General features: G+C 39.6%; 1 protein-coding gene across 2 annotated transcripts in view; it reads left to right on the forward strand.

Annotated features, from left to right (window-relative positions):
- abr (ABR activator of RhoGEF and GTPase) overlaps positions 1–15,562 on the forward strand; it is a 490,118-nt gene that overhangs the window by 59,166 nt on the left and 415,390 nt on the right. For both annotated transcript variants that reach the window (XM_039662200.2, XM_039662201.2), the window contains exon 2: positions 10,273–10,451. In XM_039662200.2, the coding sequence (XP_039518134.2) occupies positions 10,273–10,451 (179 nt within the window). The remainder of the gene's footprint in view (positions 1–10,272; positions 10,452–15,562) is intronic.

A 15,562-nucleotide genomic window follows, 5' to 3' on the forward strand; every position in this document is an offset into this window, starting at 1 on the left:
GTGTTGTGGTTGGACTCACCCAGAGGGGCCCTGGCCACAGCATGATATGCCTCAGAAATAGGAGAGTAGCATTGATCCAGAGTTTTATCCTTCCTAGTAGCAATCTGGATTTGGGGTTTGTATCTGGGGAGTGCCTTTCTCAAGAAGACGTGATTGAAGTCTCCTAGCACAAACATGGCAGCGTCAGGATTATTGTTTTCTACTTCCGTGATATTATGCACAAGTTGCTGCAGTGCCGCCGGAGCAGAAGCTTCCGGGGGAATGTAAATAACCATCAAAACAACAGAAGAAAACTCACGAGGCAAATAAAAAGGCTTACACATCACCGTGAGAGACTCCAACTCTGGAGAACAGGTTTGTGACAAGTTTTTGCAGTCCGTGCACCAGTTGCTATTAATGTAGCAGCCAACCCCACCTCCACGTAGTTTTAGTGAACACGCAGTGCGGTCAGCACGGTGTAGAGAAAAGCCGGCTAGCTGTAACATGGAGTCCGGGAAACTTTCAACTAACCAGGTCTCAGACAGGCAGATAGCAGTGGCATCCCTGAAGTCTGTGTTTGTATGAGCATAGAAAGTTCATCCATTTTATTCACCAGGGAGCGGACATTGGGAAGAATCAGGCTTGGTAGAGCTGGGCGATGGACGCGATGCCTCAGCCGAACAAGAGCGCCACCCCTCCCACCCCGCTTCCGAGTCTTCCAGCATTATTTAAGCCCCTCCTTGTGTATTTGGAAATCCGGCGGTAGATCGGGCAGAAGAACAGGCATGCTGTCCCGAACGTGAAGTAATGCAGATCTGTCATACCGAACAATACCAAAGCTGGGTTCTAAAAACTTGCAGGACAACACCAAACAAACAAACAAAACAGAGAGTAGTACCGAGTCGCCATTGAACGGCACCAGGCTTGAATCTTTAGCTCTTTTGGCTGGGTTCCCTAATCCATTAATATTCAAAGACATTATCTCAATGTCTCTCCTGCATTCACCTATCTCTATAATAATTATTATTGTATAATGATAACCCCACTGGCAAACATTTGAACAAGTACAAACTACTAAACAACTTTTACATAAACCAAAACATATTCGATTAACTGAAAGGATATCAATTGACCTCCAGATGGGAATGTTTACCCAGAACTTAGGGTTTTGAGTCACTGTCTCCGTAGAGATGGAAAGCCTCAGCTGAACTGAGGGCCCCCTTCTAGATATGAGATGCAGTCTGTAAGATGTTTTTGCACCCATATATTTTCTTCATTGTGCATGTCTCCCCTAAGTCAGTGCATGTTCACAAACGCCTCTCACTGTATTATTGAATTGTGAATTGTTCTAAATACGGTCATCGCGCAACATTGTTTCCCCTTAACCCCTTATGTATTAATCCCTTGTTCACGTCGTCATATAGAGGGTTTCTTACAAATTCACCGTGTTTGTCCTCCGAAATGCCTCTGCTCTCCGTTCTCTGCCGACCCGTTGCCATGCTAAACTTTTCTGTGCCTCGAGTCGTTCCAGTAACGTTGTTGGGCCGGCTGAATCTTCGGAATCCGTCACTTTATATCCTCTATCACGCAAGTATTTCTCCCGCTTCGTTGTATGTTTTTACTCCATATCCCAGTGAACTCTCATCTTTGTAAATGGAGTCTGAAATCGAATCCCCGCTTCTTTCAAAATTTTCTTGCCTTTAACATACGACTTGATGTAGGATAATTTCTTTGACGAACTGAGTAACAGACCCCTTCTCGGCCTCTTCTGGCACTCCGAAAATCCGCAGGTTATTTCTTCTGGACCGCGACTCGAGGTCCATCAATTTTTCCATCATCTTTTTGTGTTCTTGTATGAAGTATGAAGTATGTGTAGTAGGTCATCAGTCTCGGTGCTCCAGCATTCCATTTCTTCAACACGCAACAAGGTGGCCTCAGCTTTTGCATTTTGTTCCTTTATTTCTTGTGTTGTTGCCACGATTTTTATTTATGTCCTCTTTAAACTCCTCTAGCTCGCGTTTCATCTGGGTTTTGAGTTCATCTTTAAGTGACCCGAGCTCCACTTTCAGCTCGCTGCGAAATTCCTGTATCTGCTTACTTATAGCATTTAAGCCCGCGCCCAGAGCGTCTGAAGTTTGTCGGTCGCCATTTTCTTCTTTTTCTTGCATGCTGTCTGTCTCTGTTCGTTTGGGGTCTTTACCTTGCTTTTCAGGGTTTATTTTAGCTTTAGATTTGTTACCTCCACTCATCTCTAAGCACACGAAAATTATCAACAAATATATATCAAGTTTAGCGAAGTTTTTAAACTGACATAAGGGAGCTCACAGCTTAACCTGCCATCGTGCTTCACTGCCCAACCGGAAGTCACTGCCATTATTTATACTAATGAGAACAACAGTGAAAACTGTGTTTAATTGTCATGAAAACAATCTCACAATGTAGAAAATGTTAGACTTTATTTGCTTTAAGATACTTTTTTCTTAATTTTTAAGTTTGGGGTGAAATTTTGCTCCTGAGCCATATTTTTGACATATTTCTTTCTTTCTTTCTTTATTGTATTTATATAGCACAATTTATTGCAACTACAGTTGCACCAATGTGCTTTCCAGCGATAACAAATAAACAATAAATACATAGACAACACAACAGAAAAACAACGAACAGCAACAGAGAAATCACGGCTCAATGCCCTGTAGCAAATGCAACATTTAATAATATACATAAAATGTATTTAAGGGGGCCGAAGGCCAATTTAGCTCAAAGGGAAATGATTCATTGATTTGCAATGAATCTATGGAACCGAATCACTGAACCGAGCAAATGACTCGCTTAGAATTCATTTGAACGGGCCGTAATTATAACCAAATCTATAGTGAAACACTATGACTTAGCAAGGTAACTTTAGATCGAACAGTACAAGACATTAAATGTGCAAACACGACACAAGAAGATTTATCTTTTCAAATATATGGAAGACTTTATTAGCTATTCTAAACACAACTAAGGTCTAAACATAATCACGCACACACACACACACATTCATACAGTCGCGAAAGGGAAAGAGTGAGTTGGAAAGAGTGAGAGAAAGTTTCAACTTTCTATATGCACGTAAGACATGACCTGAAGGGACCACCAAGCATTAATTTGAACCTTCATTTCTTAGAGAGGTTATTCAATTAACATTAGCACCAGTTCAGTTAGAGCCTGGAGTACTTGCACTTTGTAGTGGCTGAGGGAATTTCCTTTGTCTGCGTTGCGTCGAAGGGGAGTTTCCCGGCCGGGTCCGTTGCGTGGTTGGTTGTCTTTGAAGTGCAGGAATGGAAGTTTCGCCGCTGGTCACGTGTGATTAGCAAGCGAATGAGAGTCTTTTCCAATTCGAAGCGCGTTGCAAACTTAACTTCGAAACGAGACTTTTACGAAAAAGGAAATAAAGGAAAGAAATGAAAGTAAGGCGAGTCGGATGGCTTGACTGAGATGAATTGTAACCCTGATCTTGATGGGTTATTCGTCTGCTGGTCGAATTTGGTCTAGTCGATGTAGAAGCATGCGAACACGTTCTTTGTTTCAGAGATAAGCACGAACAGAACACTCTCTTGCTGGTTTTAGAGAGAGGCACGGACTTAACAGTTACAAACACGAACAAAAATCTAACAGGCACGGAACATTGAACGGAACAACATCTCCACAAAAATCTCTCCTTAATCTAAACATGAGGTCCTTTGTTCGGATCTTTAACTTAAACTCTAGTCCAACCTCCAAGAAACTTCAGGCCAATGGGTAATGGCATGATCTCAGGAGGTGGATCTACTTCTTGATTATCATAATTTATGCATGGTCTGTGAGCTGGTCTCCAGCACTTAGCAGAGAACAAAAGAACACAGTTTAAGATTATATATTATAATCATACAACAAAGCATTTTAGACAGATTTCAGTCAAGCCATCTTTTGAATTAGGAGAATACGGTTCGTTTAAGCGTAAACGAGGCATTCACACTTCTAATGGTTGTATAACAATTACGAGAGTTAATAGTTAACAACAATTACACGATTATTATGTGATCTAAGCATAATAACACATGAAGTGTAGGAACAACAAGAATTATGATTGGTTATAGGTCCAAGAATTGTTCTGTGGTGAGTTTATATGATTTTATGCGTGAGATCTCTGAGAGATCTCAACAGTGAGGTCGCTGAGAGTTCAACTCGTAGGGGACGAGGAGAGGTGTTCTGTTGAACATCTCTGTCAGGGAATCAAAGGGGTCTTTGTTGTGAGCCTCTCGTTCCACCATTTTGGAGCCGATTTGTCTTAGTAAAACGTTACCATATTGACACGTTCGTCCTGTTTAGTGCCCATCTCTTGGGCCTGTGGGGCAATAAATTTCTTCTCTGAGTGGGGGAAGATTATCCCTTAAAGCAAACCCTTGGCGCCGTTCCGTGACTCTGGAATGTGGGCTCCAGAACTTTTGGAGTGTTGAAGCCATGTGAATTAATCCCATGAGAGATTAATTTGATTAAGTTGTGTTTGATTCGCCTCGATTCTCTACAGCCCAGAAGAATTAAAAGCCTGAGTTAATAGGTGGGTTTTTAATAATAGTCTGAGCCAATCTATTGTGAATGGGTAATAGATTCCAAAGTTTCGGGGCAGCGATCGAGAAAGCACGATCTCCCCCTATATTTAAGTCTGGATCTAGGGATCATTAAGAGAAACTGATCAGAGGACCGTAAGAGTCTATTCGATGTATGATGTTTCACTAAGGAATCAAAGTATGTAGGTGCCAGACCATTTAAAGGGTTAGTTCACCCAAAAATGAAAATTCTGTCAGTATTTACTCACCCTCATGCTGTTCTAACCCCGTAAGACCTTCGTTCATCTTTGGAACACAAATTAAGATATTTAAGATATTAAGATCGCTCCTGCATACAGTCCATAGGCTTCTTGAGGGACTGGCTCTTGCTGTCCTCGAAAAGTCATTAAAGACATCGTTAAAATAGTCCAAGTGACTACAGGGGCTCAATCTTAAGTTTATCAAACGACGAGAACACTTTTGTGCGCAAAAAAAACAACAAAAATAACGACTTTATTTCAACTATTCGTTTATTTCTCCCTCTGCGCGAGTCAGGTTACTAGTTTAATAGCGTAAGCTTCCGTTATTGTACGTCACACGCATCACACACACATGACCAGCGTCGGCCAATAGTGAGCCTACGTGTGACGTAGCTCTACGCAATCACACTACGTTAACTGACTTACAGGCTCATGGAGAAGGAAGTGAATAGTTGAAATAAAGTCGTTATTTTTGTTGTTTTTTTGCGCACAAAAGTGTTCTCGTCGTTTGACAAACTTAAGATTGAGCCCCTGTAGTCACTTGGACTATTTTAACGATGTCTTTAATGACTTTTCGGGGACAGCAAGAGTCAGTCCCTCAAGAAGCCTATGGACTGTATGCAGGAGCAATCTTAATATCTTAAATATCTTAATTTGTGTTCCGAAGATGAACGAAGGTCTTACGGGGTTGGAAAAACATGAGGGTGAGTAAATACTGACAGAATTTTCATTTTTGGGTGAACTAACCCTTTAAGGATTTGAAAAAAAACAAACAATAACAGTTTATATTCTATACGAAAACGGATTGGCAGCCACTGAAGAGAGTGCAAGATTGGAGTAATATGCTCCCGCTTTTTTGTACCAGTCAGTAGCCTAGCGGCCGCATTTTGGACTGTCTGTAGGCGTGCCAACGCTTTCTGGCTAATTCCCGTGTAGAGAGTGTTGCAATAATCGAGTCTCGAAAAAATAAAAGCATGAATCACTTTCTCAAGGTCATTAAAAGAAAGAAAGCTCTTTACTTTGGATAAAAGTCTAAGATGAAAAAAGCAGGATTTAACTACATTATTTATTTGCTTATCGAATTTGAGGTCTTTATCAAATAATACGCCTAGGGGGCTTATTGTACATAGCCAGGGATCCAAGATTGTTACTTAGAGCAACTGTTTTTTCATTTGGTCCAAATAAAATAATTTCTTATTTGTCTTATCATCATTTAGTTTCAGAAAATTTAAAGCCATCCAGCTTTTCACGTCATTTAGACAGTCCAGAAGCAGATTTAAAGTATTATTGTTGAAAGGCAAATAAATCTGCGTGTCATCGGCATAACAGTGAAACGAAACACCATGTTTAATAAAAATAGAACCCAAAGGAAGCATATATAACAAAAACAAAAGAGGAGCAAGAATGGACCTCTGCGGTACACCACATGTAAGTGGAGCTAGCGTTGACAAACATTCACCAAATTTGACTGCAAAACTACGATTTGTTAGATAGGACTTAAACCACTGAAGGGGCATTCCTCGCACTCCAACATGGTGTTTCAAACGAGAGACCAAGATTTTATGATCCACAGTATCAAATGCTGCACTAAGATCTAATAACACCAAAACCGTTGAGGATCCTGAGTCAGCACTAAGTAGAATATCATTATGCACCTTTAAAAGAGCAGATTCTGTGCTGTGTTTTTTCCTGAAACCGGATTGAAAGGTTTCAAACACAGAATTCTTCTCTAAAAAAGATTGTAATTGACTAAAAACAACTTTTTCTAAAACCTTTGAGAGAAACGGTAATTTTGAGATTGGTCTAAAGTTAGATAAATCTGTCGGATCTAAGTTCGATTTTTTTAATTAAAGGTTGCACTATAGCGTGTTTTAAATAGGCTGGCACGGAACCCATGGCCAGACAGCAATTTATTTGGGTCAAAATACTAGGGCCAATGACATTGAAAGTCTGTTTAAAAATATGGGTCGGAATAACATCTTGAGGACTAGTAGAAGGCTTCAAATGTTTGACTAACCTCTCCAGTGTAGGTATAGACACAAGGCTCAAACCGATGAAAAACAGCAGAGACAGTCGCCGGTGGAATTGAAGGATCATGATCAGAGGGCTGAATAGAAGATTTAATACGAGCAATCTTCTCCATAAAATGTGTGCGAAAGGTTTCACAGGTTTGTACAGAGACATCAATACCATCTGAGGCTGGAGGATGTATCACAGCATTTAGTGTACTAAATAAAACCCTAGAGTTATGGACATTTTTTTCAATAAGATCAGAGAAATATTTGTCCCGCACAGTTTTAACCATTTTCTGATATTTTGATAACAGGTCCCTGTAAATGTCATGAAAAAACTTGAAGCTTATTTTTCTTCCATTTTCGCTCTGCAGGTCTACACAACCTACGAAGAGCACGAGTGGCATCATTTAACCATGGTTCTAATTTTGGTTTGATACGTCTAGCCTTAATCGGTGCAATTGAGAATGAGTTACGTGCCGATTTGGGCCGGGTCTGAGTCGGTTGGCCATGATGGTAGGAGACGCTATCGGTTACCAGGGGCAACGCCTTTAGAACCCATAGACGCGACTAAACATTCCAGAGCTCTTTAATTTTTGCGCATTTATTATTTTGGCAGGACAGAGACGGATCTCAGAATACGAGAAAAAAAGGAAGAAAGTAAAGCAATGCTAAAAGATAAGGTGAAAGAAAAGGGACCTTACAGGAACAAACGCACACAAAGTGCAAAACAGCTGTATTTGGAGAAGCACCATCAATATATTTGTTGTTTTGCACTAATAACAGTATATTTTATTATTATTAGTTATGTTGTCCATGAAACTTGCGTTGTCCAAATAGCCTATATATTTCAGTTCTCAATAAATATTGTTAAGCCATATCAAGTTGTTTCAAACATTTATTTCAATGAAATAAAAAAGTAATGAACAAGGCACTCAAACAACACTTTTGCATATGTTCGTTAAGGCACAGCAAACAGTGAAAATCGTATACTAAAGGCATCAGCAAACCTAGCAATCCAGCGTCTCCTCATTAGATCAAACTCTCCCTGCTGTCAATTTCGGTAACCCCAAAAACTGTATTCCATTGTTCCTATGTTTTCCATAATTATGTATCGTGTGAGTTCCTGGAGGAGTTTTTAACGCAGCAATTACTTCCAGGCATGGTAAAACAGTGCGGTATTGCGAGAAACTCCTTTACTACCGAGCTAAAAACACGCGTAAACAATACTGTTTTGCCGTGGGAATCCTACCAACATGGCGGAGAGGGGAGGGGCTCTGTAAAATGATGTCAACTCCTCATTCTCAATAGAGTCTAAAATATTGGTGGATGTAAGCATAAAAGAAGATAATAGCTCATCCGCACACAAGTGCGATGGTGAGCTTTCATGCACATTTGAGGTGGCAACCTCATTAAACATACTACAAAAAACTTCAGTGGTTTCAGAGTTCATAATACGAGCCCTGAGAGGGGGCACGCAGGATTTCCCCACAGGGTATGATAGAGAAATTTTAAAAGAAACAGACTTATGATCAGAGAAACCAGTATCTGTAATTTCAAGATCACATACTGATACACCATAAGATAAAACAAGATCCAGGGTGTGACCCTGTTTATGAGTCGGGCCTGTCACAGACTGGACAAGATTAAAAGAATTAATAAGATTTAAAAAATCTCTTGCCAACACACCTGAGGGACAACACACATGAATATTAAAATCCCCGATCATCAAGAGTCTATCATGCTTCGTCATGAGTCCCCCTAAGAACTCGGTGAACTCGGTGAGATAAAGTTCTTACTTGATTTAGGTGGTCGATACACCAGCACACATAGCACCGGATTTAGTAAGTCAATTTGCATCAGTTGAACTTCGAAACTTGAGAAGATGTTTGTCTTCATGTTTCGACAGTCAAATTTCTTTTTAAAGATTGATGCAATACCTCTTCCACGGCAACCAGTGTTACAGGGTGAGCTAAAGAAATTTCATACATGTTCCTGTAGCATAACTGGTAACTGTAACTGGTAAAGTCTCATGATCAGCATTCAATTTAATGAAATATCATTGAAAAATATTTTAGGGTACCTAAATATGAATCATAACTAATTTGAAGCAAGCAAGATTGCAGTTACATTGGGGCTGTGCATGCACCTCACACAAGGTGATTGTGACCTGCTGCACCAGCAGTGATTGGTGGAGTGATAGGCTATGCAGCGCTGGTCATTTTGTGTGAATGTTTTGTAGGCAAAGCGGATGTGAGAGCCTGTTCAACCCATTTCCTGCTCAACAGTTAAACCGAGCAGTTATTTCCTCTGCTGTCTTAATACCAGCCCCTCTATTGAACACTATTGATGTCTAAAAAAATCTCACATGCATAGACATAAAAGAATTAGAATGTATAACCAACTAAAGCTTTGTTTTGTAGTGTTAATTTTAAAGATGAGGTGAAATAAATAAAACAAACATAAATTGTGTGTTGCCTTGCGGTATTTGCTTTGTTACTAGTTTGAGTTATTGAAAGACAAACTGTCACTTTGATGTGACGCACAATGTGTGTGTTTTCAAGTGAAAGGAGCATGCCATTGTGACCAAGTTGTGTTACAATTGGTCTGTTCCTCATTTAGTTATGATTGGTCATCACAATAACAACCTTAGGGAATGCCATGGTGACAGACGGGCTGGCCCCGTCCCTCGGGGGTTGAGTTGTCAAGCAGGTCTTTTGTTTATGTGCCAGTGTCAGACCATGTGGGAGTAGGTGTCATTTTCCATTTTAATGAAGATAAGTCTACTGTGAATACTACTGAACTCATAAACACTTTAAAGGAGAACTCCGGCGCAAAATGAACCTTTGGTCTAATAACACATTGGCACCTAGTCGACCGTTCTCTTTAGCCATTAAGAAATCATGTTCATTTCAAATACTTATCACTGACAACAGTAGTCCGGCCAGGATATTGTCATTTAAAAAGTGAAGTTGAAGTAAAAAGAAAAGTGACACACTTTTAACATCGGTTTGTTTGAGCAGCCCAACATGGCAGCATTAACCAGTGGTGTGAGTTTAAGGTGGGGCAACCTGTTTTCCGGCAGAAAAAATGTTTTGCCCTCGTAATGTTTAATCAAAAATATCAAAATAACAAAAAATGTCATAATAAGAACTTCCAGTGAAACTTCTTCTCTCTGGTGACTTATGTAGGATGTCTCCAATCATTTAACCCTTGCAAACTCACATTCATCTTGCATCCACTTTTGAGTACAAATTCCATGTCAAAATCCAATCAACAACTGATGCATAGAACCATGTCCTCACCCTAAATTTTCTCATTTTCAATAATCTGTTATTCTCAGATTTACGTCACAATATGGAAGAAATGATCTGTCGCTACTTCCATTTCATTGTGACTTTACCCATATTAAGTTTCTGTTGCTCTACTTTACACCTCTTCTGTTTTTCCCTACAGACTTCAACTACAACACTGATGGCTATGAGGGAGATACTGCAGAGGACAGGAAATCTCAGGATGGCTCAGAGACCATGCCCTTTATAGACGAGTCTCCCACCATGTCCCCTCATCTCTGTGCACGGGGACAGGACAGAGAGGCCATCTCACCCACACCACCTGAAGGGCTACTGCCTGGGGTATGACCGTATGTTTGACAGTGTGTGTCTGTGTGTGTGTGTGTGTGTTTAGGATTAAAAGAAACAGCCGCTAAACAGTTGGTTAAAAGGATGCCACTAACATGCTGCCAAAAACCTCTTTTTAACCTCTTAGGCAGGATTCACATATAGCGCCTAAGAACATGTAGAAAATGCTGGGCGCGCCGCATTCTCCTTTTTCCAAAGCGCTAGGGCGGTTGTGCTCCGGTTGGTTCTTGTCACGTGACCTACTGTGCGCTTATGGTGTGCTTGCGGCATTCTGAAAAGTTGAGATGATTTTATCTCGATGCGATGTGGACGCGTGTGGAACCACGACCGCATCGCTTCCATTTTGAGCGCGCATACCACGCGCCTACATTTGAAATAACGAACTTGACAAGGTCAAGGTCAAGGTAAACTTTATTATCCCACAAGGGGAAATTCATGTAGTCATTACGCGCTGTTATCACAACAAACCTTCTAAAAACAAAACATTAAAAGAGAAACACAAAAAGAATAACAATACTGTGGATTTGACAATCACAATCCAACATTTAAAGCTAAAACTATAACAACTTGCGATGTACTTGATCATTATACAATCTGATTGATGTAGGTACAAATGATTTATTGTACCTCTCTGTTCTAATTCTCTGTTGTATAATTCTACCAGTTGACCTATTACTTCTCATAAATTTATAATGAAGAGGGTGAGCAGGATCCTTGAGGATCTGATCAGTTTTTTTTAAGATAAGTTCATTATACAGTTGAGCTACCGACACCTGGTCAATTCCAATGATCCTGCTGGCCATCTTAATCATGCGCTGCAGTTTCCCTTGATCTTTAACATGCATGTTACCAAACACACAGATAAGGCCAAAGGACAGAACACTCTGGAGGAAACTTTTATAAAACATAACAAGAATGTGTCTTTCTAGTCTAAAATTATATAATTTTCTTAGGAAATACATCCTTTGGTGCATTTTCTTAGTTTTTTTCAGTGCACATTCATTAAAAGTTAATTTCGAATCAATTTCAACTCCCAAGTATTTATATGTTGCGACTCTCTCCACCAATTCACCATTGATCTCAGAGGAGGGAACTGTTATTTTGTTTTTACTAAAATTTATGACCATCTCTTTTGTTTTCTTCACATTGATTTCGAGGAAGTTCTCAGAACACCAATGAGTGAAGCCCTGCAATTCCCTCTGAAATCCGCTCACAGAAGAATTGTCTGATTTTAAAAAGCCAACCAATGCTATGTCATCAGCATATTTAAAATAAGTGTAGGATGAAGAGGTAGCTTGACAATCATTGGTGTATAGTGAGTATAAAATAGGCGACAGAACGCACCCTTGTGGTGCACCTGTGTTTGTCGTTTTTAAGGAAGATATACATGAATTGAATCTGACTTGCTGACTACGCTCAGTCAAGAAGTCATAGATCCATAAAATCAATTGTGGATTTACTCCTAGGTGCACTAATTTTCTCACCAACAGGTGGGGTTGGATCGTATTAAAAGCACTACTGAAGTCAATGAACACAATCTTGACCAGGCTCTGAGTATGCTCAAGATGCTCATGAGTGCTGTTAATCAAAGATAGCAGTGCATCCTCAACACCTCTCTCTGCACGATAGGCAAATTGATTCGGATCTAAAAGAGGTGAAACCTCATGAATAAGTTGTTTTAAAATTATTTTCTCAAAACATTTCATAACTGCAGAGGTAAGAGCAACAGGGCGCAAATCATTAAGTTCTTTAGGTCTATTGTTTTTGGGCACAGGCACTATTAGGGATTGTTTCCATAGGCTGGGAATGACACCTGTATCTATTGACAGCCGGAACAGCCTTTGGAAGGGCTGTGCCAACTGGTCAGCACACACCTTTAGTGTCCTGCAGCTGATACCATCAGGACCACAGGCTTTACGGGAGTTTATACATCTAAAATGTGATTTAACCTCATTAATAGAGATGTGAATGCCCGTACCCTTCATCTCTTTCACTGCTGTGATGGCCTCACTCTGTTCAACTTTAAAATCATATTTATCAAATCTACAATAAAAATCATTCAATTGATTTGCCATATTAAAATTGTTCTCTACTACCATCGGGTGCTTCTTGGGCTTATATCCTGTGATAGATTGGACTCCCTGCCAAGCTCTCCTAGCATCATTTTTAAAAAAAGTTTCTAACTTGTGTTTATATGCTGCTTTACATTCATAGATCTTACTTTTAATCTTTTTCTGTACTATCTTTTTTTTCTTCTCTACTTCCACCTAATTTAAACACACGCTTTTTCTCATTAAGGAGTTGCTTTAACTCTGGGGTAACCCAGGGCTTGTTGTTTGGGAAGATCTTAATAGTCTTTGTGGGGATGATTGTGTCCTCACAGAATTGTACATAACCAGAGATAGCAAACACTGCGTCATTGACGTTATCAGTCCCATCTGTCACTACATTCCAATCGGTGCACTCCAGGCAATCCTGAAGTGCCTCAGTCGCAGCAGCAGTCCAGCATTTAACCTCCACCTTTTTTGTTCTCTCACGCCGTAGTCGGGACACATATGCAGGCATCAGTTTAATCATGTTATGGTCCGAGTTCCCCAAACCGGGCAATGCCTTAGAATAAAACGTGTCCTGGATGTTTCCATAACAATGGTCGAGGCAAGCTTTATTTCGCGTAGGACAGGTGACATATTGTTGGTACGAGGGTAAATATTCCTTTAAACTGCATGAGTTGAAATCACCCAACACAAAATTAGCTGCGTCAGGGGTATCTTCCTCCGCTTTAGTTACAAGGTCATGAATCAGGGTGGCAGCGGCCAGTGTATCAGCGGAGGGTGCAATATACACAACAAACAGTCTAATTTGGTGTATCTCCCGAGGCAGGTGGTAAGGCCTTAGGGAAAGCGCAGGGAAACAGTTCAATATCCTTCGTACAAATATTATACTTCATTGTAATATGACCAGGGTTACAGTATGCATTGTTAATAAAAACGCACACACCTCCACCTTTCCTTTTCCCGGAGTTCTGGTTACGGTCCATCCTCACCAGCGTGTAGCCCTCTAAATCGACCGATGAGTCAGGGTCCGCCTCCGTGAGCCAGCTTTCAGTCAGACAGATGAGACAGGATTGCCGGTATTCGGTGAGGTACTGTGAACAGGCCCGCAACTCATCTGCTTTATTCCTTAGGCTTTGGACGTTGCCGAACATAACAGATGGAAGTGATTGTCTGTAGGGCTGTCTTTTCAACCGTTCCCTGATTCCTCCTTTCCTGCCACGTTTCCTTGCTTTGACATTGTTATTACCCCTGACACATTCCAGTGGTAACAGCGACGTGTCGTAGGGATAAAGTATTGCAGGGGATTTAAAATTGATCAGAAAGTCTCGTGTGTAGGTGATTCGGGCTTCCTGTCCACTATGCCTGTAGTGATTGTAACCGGCGGCGTAAGTAATCAGAATCACCAACAAAATAACTAAATTCGGCTTCATTCTGAGCCCTTAACATTCATCTGTCTAAGGAAAATTTACTTTAGTCGTCGATTTTGATGGATTGTGAAAACAATTACTAAAAACAGACAAACAAAACGCTGCTAACAGACGCGCAAGAGACCGTGTCGCCGCTCGCGCATGCGCCACACCTGTGGATACCTCCCTGTGGATGAGCACGCAAAAGACGCGATATGTGAACAGGCCCTTAAGCAGTTTTTTTGTAATAACTGGCTTACTGGTGTTATTGTAAACAAACATAATGCTAATTAGTGAAATCTATGTTATTTCTATTTATATATTGGATTAAAAACAAGAGGGGGTCGTGTAAATCTGTCTGTTCAACACACTTTCAAGGCAATTCGTAACTTTTTCATATTTTGGCTGATTGTGCAATCTCATTCATACATATCCATATGATCTGCTTACATCCCAGTGATGGTTATGTTTAGGTGTGTTCATGCTTACTTTTTTAAAACTAAGTTTTCTTACGAAAATCATACAAAATCCTTATGAAATATGGAGCTTTTTATGTTTTCGTGTTCAGCTGTAATGAATAGTTTTTATTGAAGCGCTTAATGTGATAGTTCATCCAAAAATGTACTCTACCTTTAAAAAGTTTGAGGTCTTTAAGTTTTTTTTAATGTTTTTGATGGAAGATTCCATGGCTACCAAGGCTGTGCTTATTTGATAAAAATATTGGAAATATATTGTATCAATGCACATTACAATAATAATATTGAATCACAATTATATTGCAGTGCGATCTCTGATCGGTTTAATCTGTGAGCAAGTGCTTTAATGAAAGCAGTGCATTAAAATAGAACAGTGTTTAAACTGAACAGCCTTTGTTGTAAATGTCTTTCACTTTCACTTGGGTGGGCTTATTGACATGACAAATAATGTTGTGGTGGTTTTTCCATATCACTTTCATAGCTTCAGGCAATGAAATAAATGCTTTGCCATTCTTACCTGGTGTATCTCAGCATAACATACTGATATAATGCAGTGTCTTAATGCCTAAAACAATCCATAGAAGCCATAGTTAATGGAACATATCCAAAAAAAACTGAATGAAACTACAAGAATACAGAATTAATATTACTATGAAGTCTCACTTTAAAATTGTGTTGCGTTAGTTGAGTGTTTTTCAAAATATATTTCATCAACTCGCTGCAGTTATCTCAAGAACCCTAGTTTGTTTTCTAGCTAAGTGTAACCCTAGCTAAGTTTTCAATTATAAAATGTAAAATTAAAATAAATAATTTTAAAATAAAATTCCAAATAAAACATACAAAAAAAATATTTTAAATATTTTATTAATTTGCCTGCATGCGTAACATAAGAGATCCGTGGAAATGTGAATGCTTTATTTAATCATTGAAATATTCATTTAAAATCTTAGGGAATAATTCATGTAAATATTTTACATCAAAGGTATTTGGCTGATAGAAAAGTAAGTTTATATATTAAAGATAAAAAATACCAAACCAATTGTCATTTATTTAACACAATGATAACACAAACACTATTTCTAATCCAAGGGTTAAATATTCAAAAATATTCCAATCAGATGGACATGGATTGGCTATTTCAATAGGCGATGAATGTGTTTGGCCATTTA

Source organism: Pimephales promelas, chromosome 4, assembly GCF_988280905.1.
Source record: "Pimephales promelas chromosome 4, fPimPro1.hap1.1, whole genome shotgun sequence".
Classification (NCBI taxonomy): Eukaryota; Metazoa; Chordata; class Actinopteri; order Cypriniformes; family Leuciscidae; genus Pimephales; species Pimephales promelas.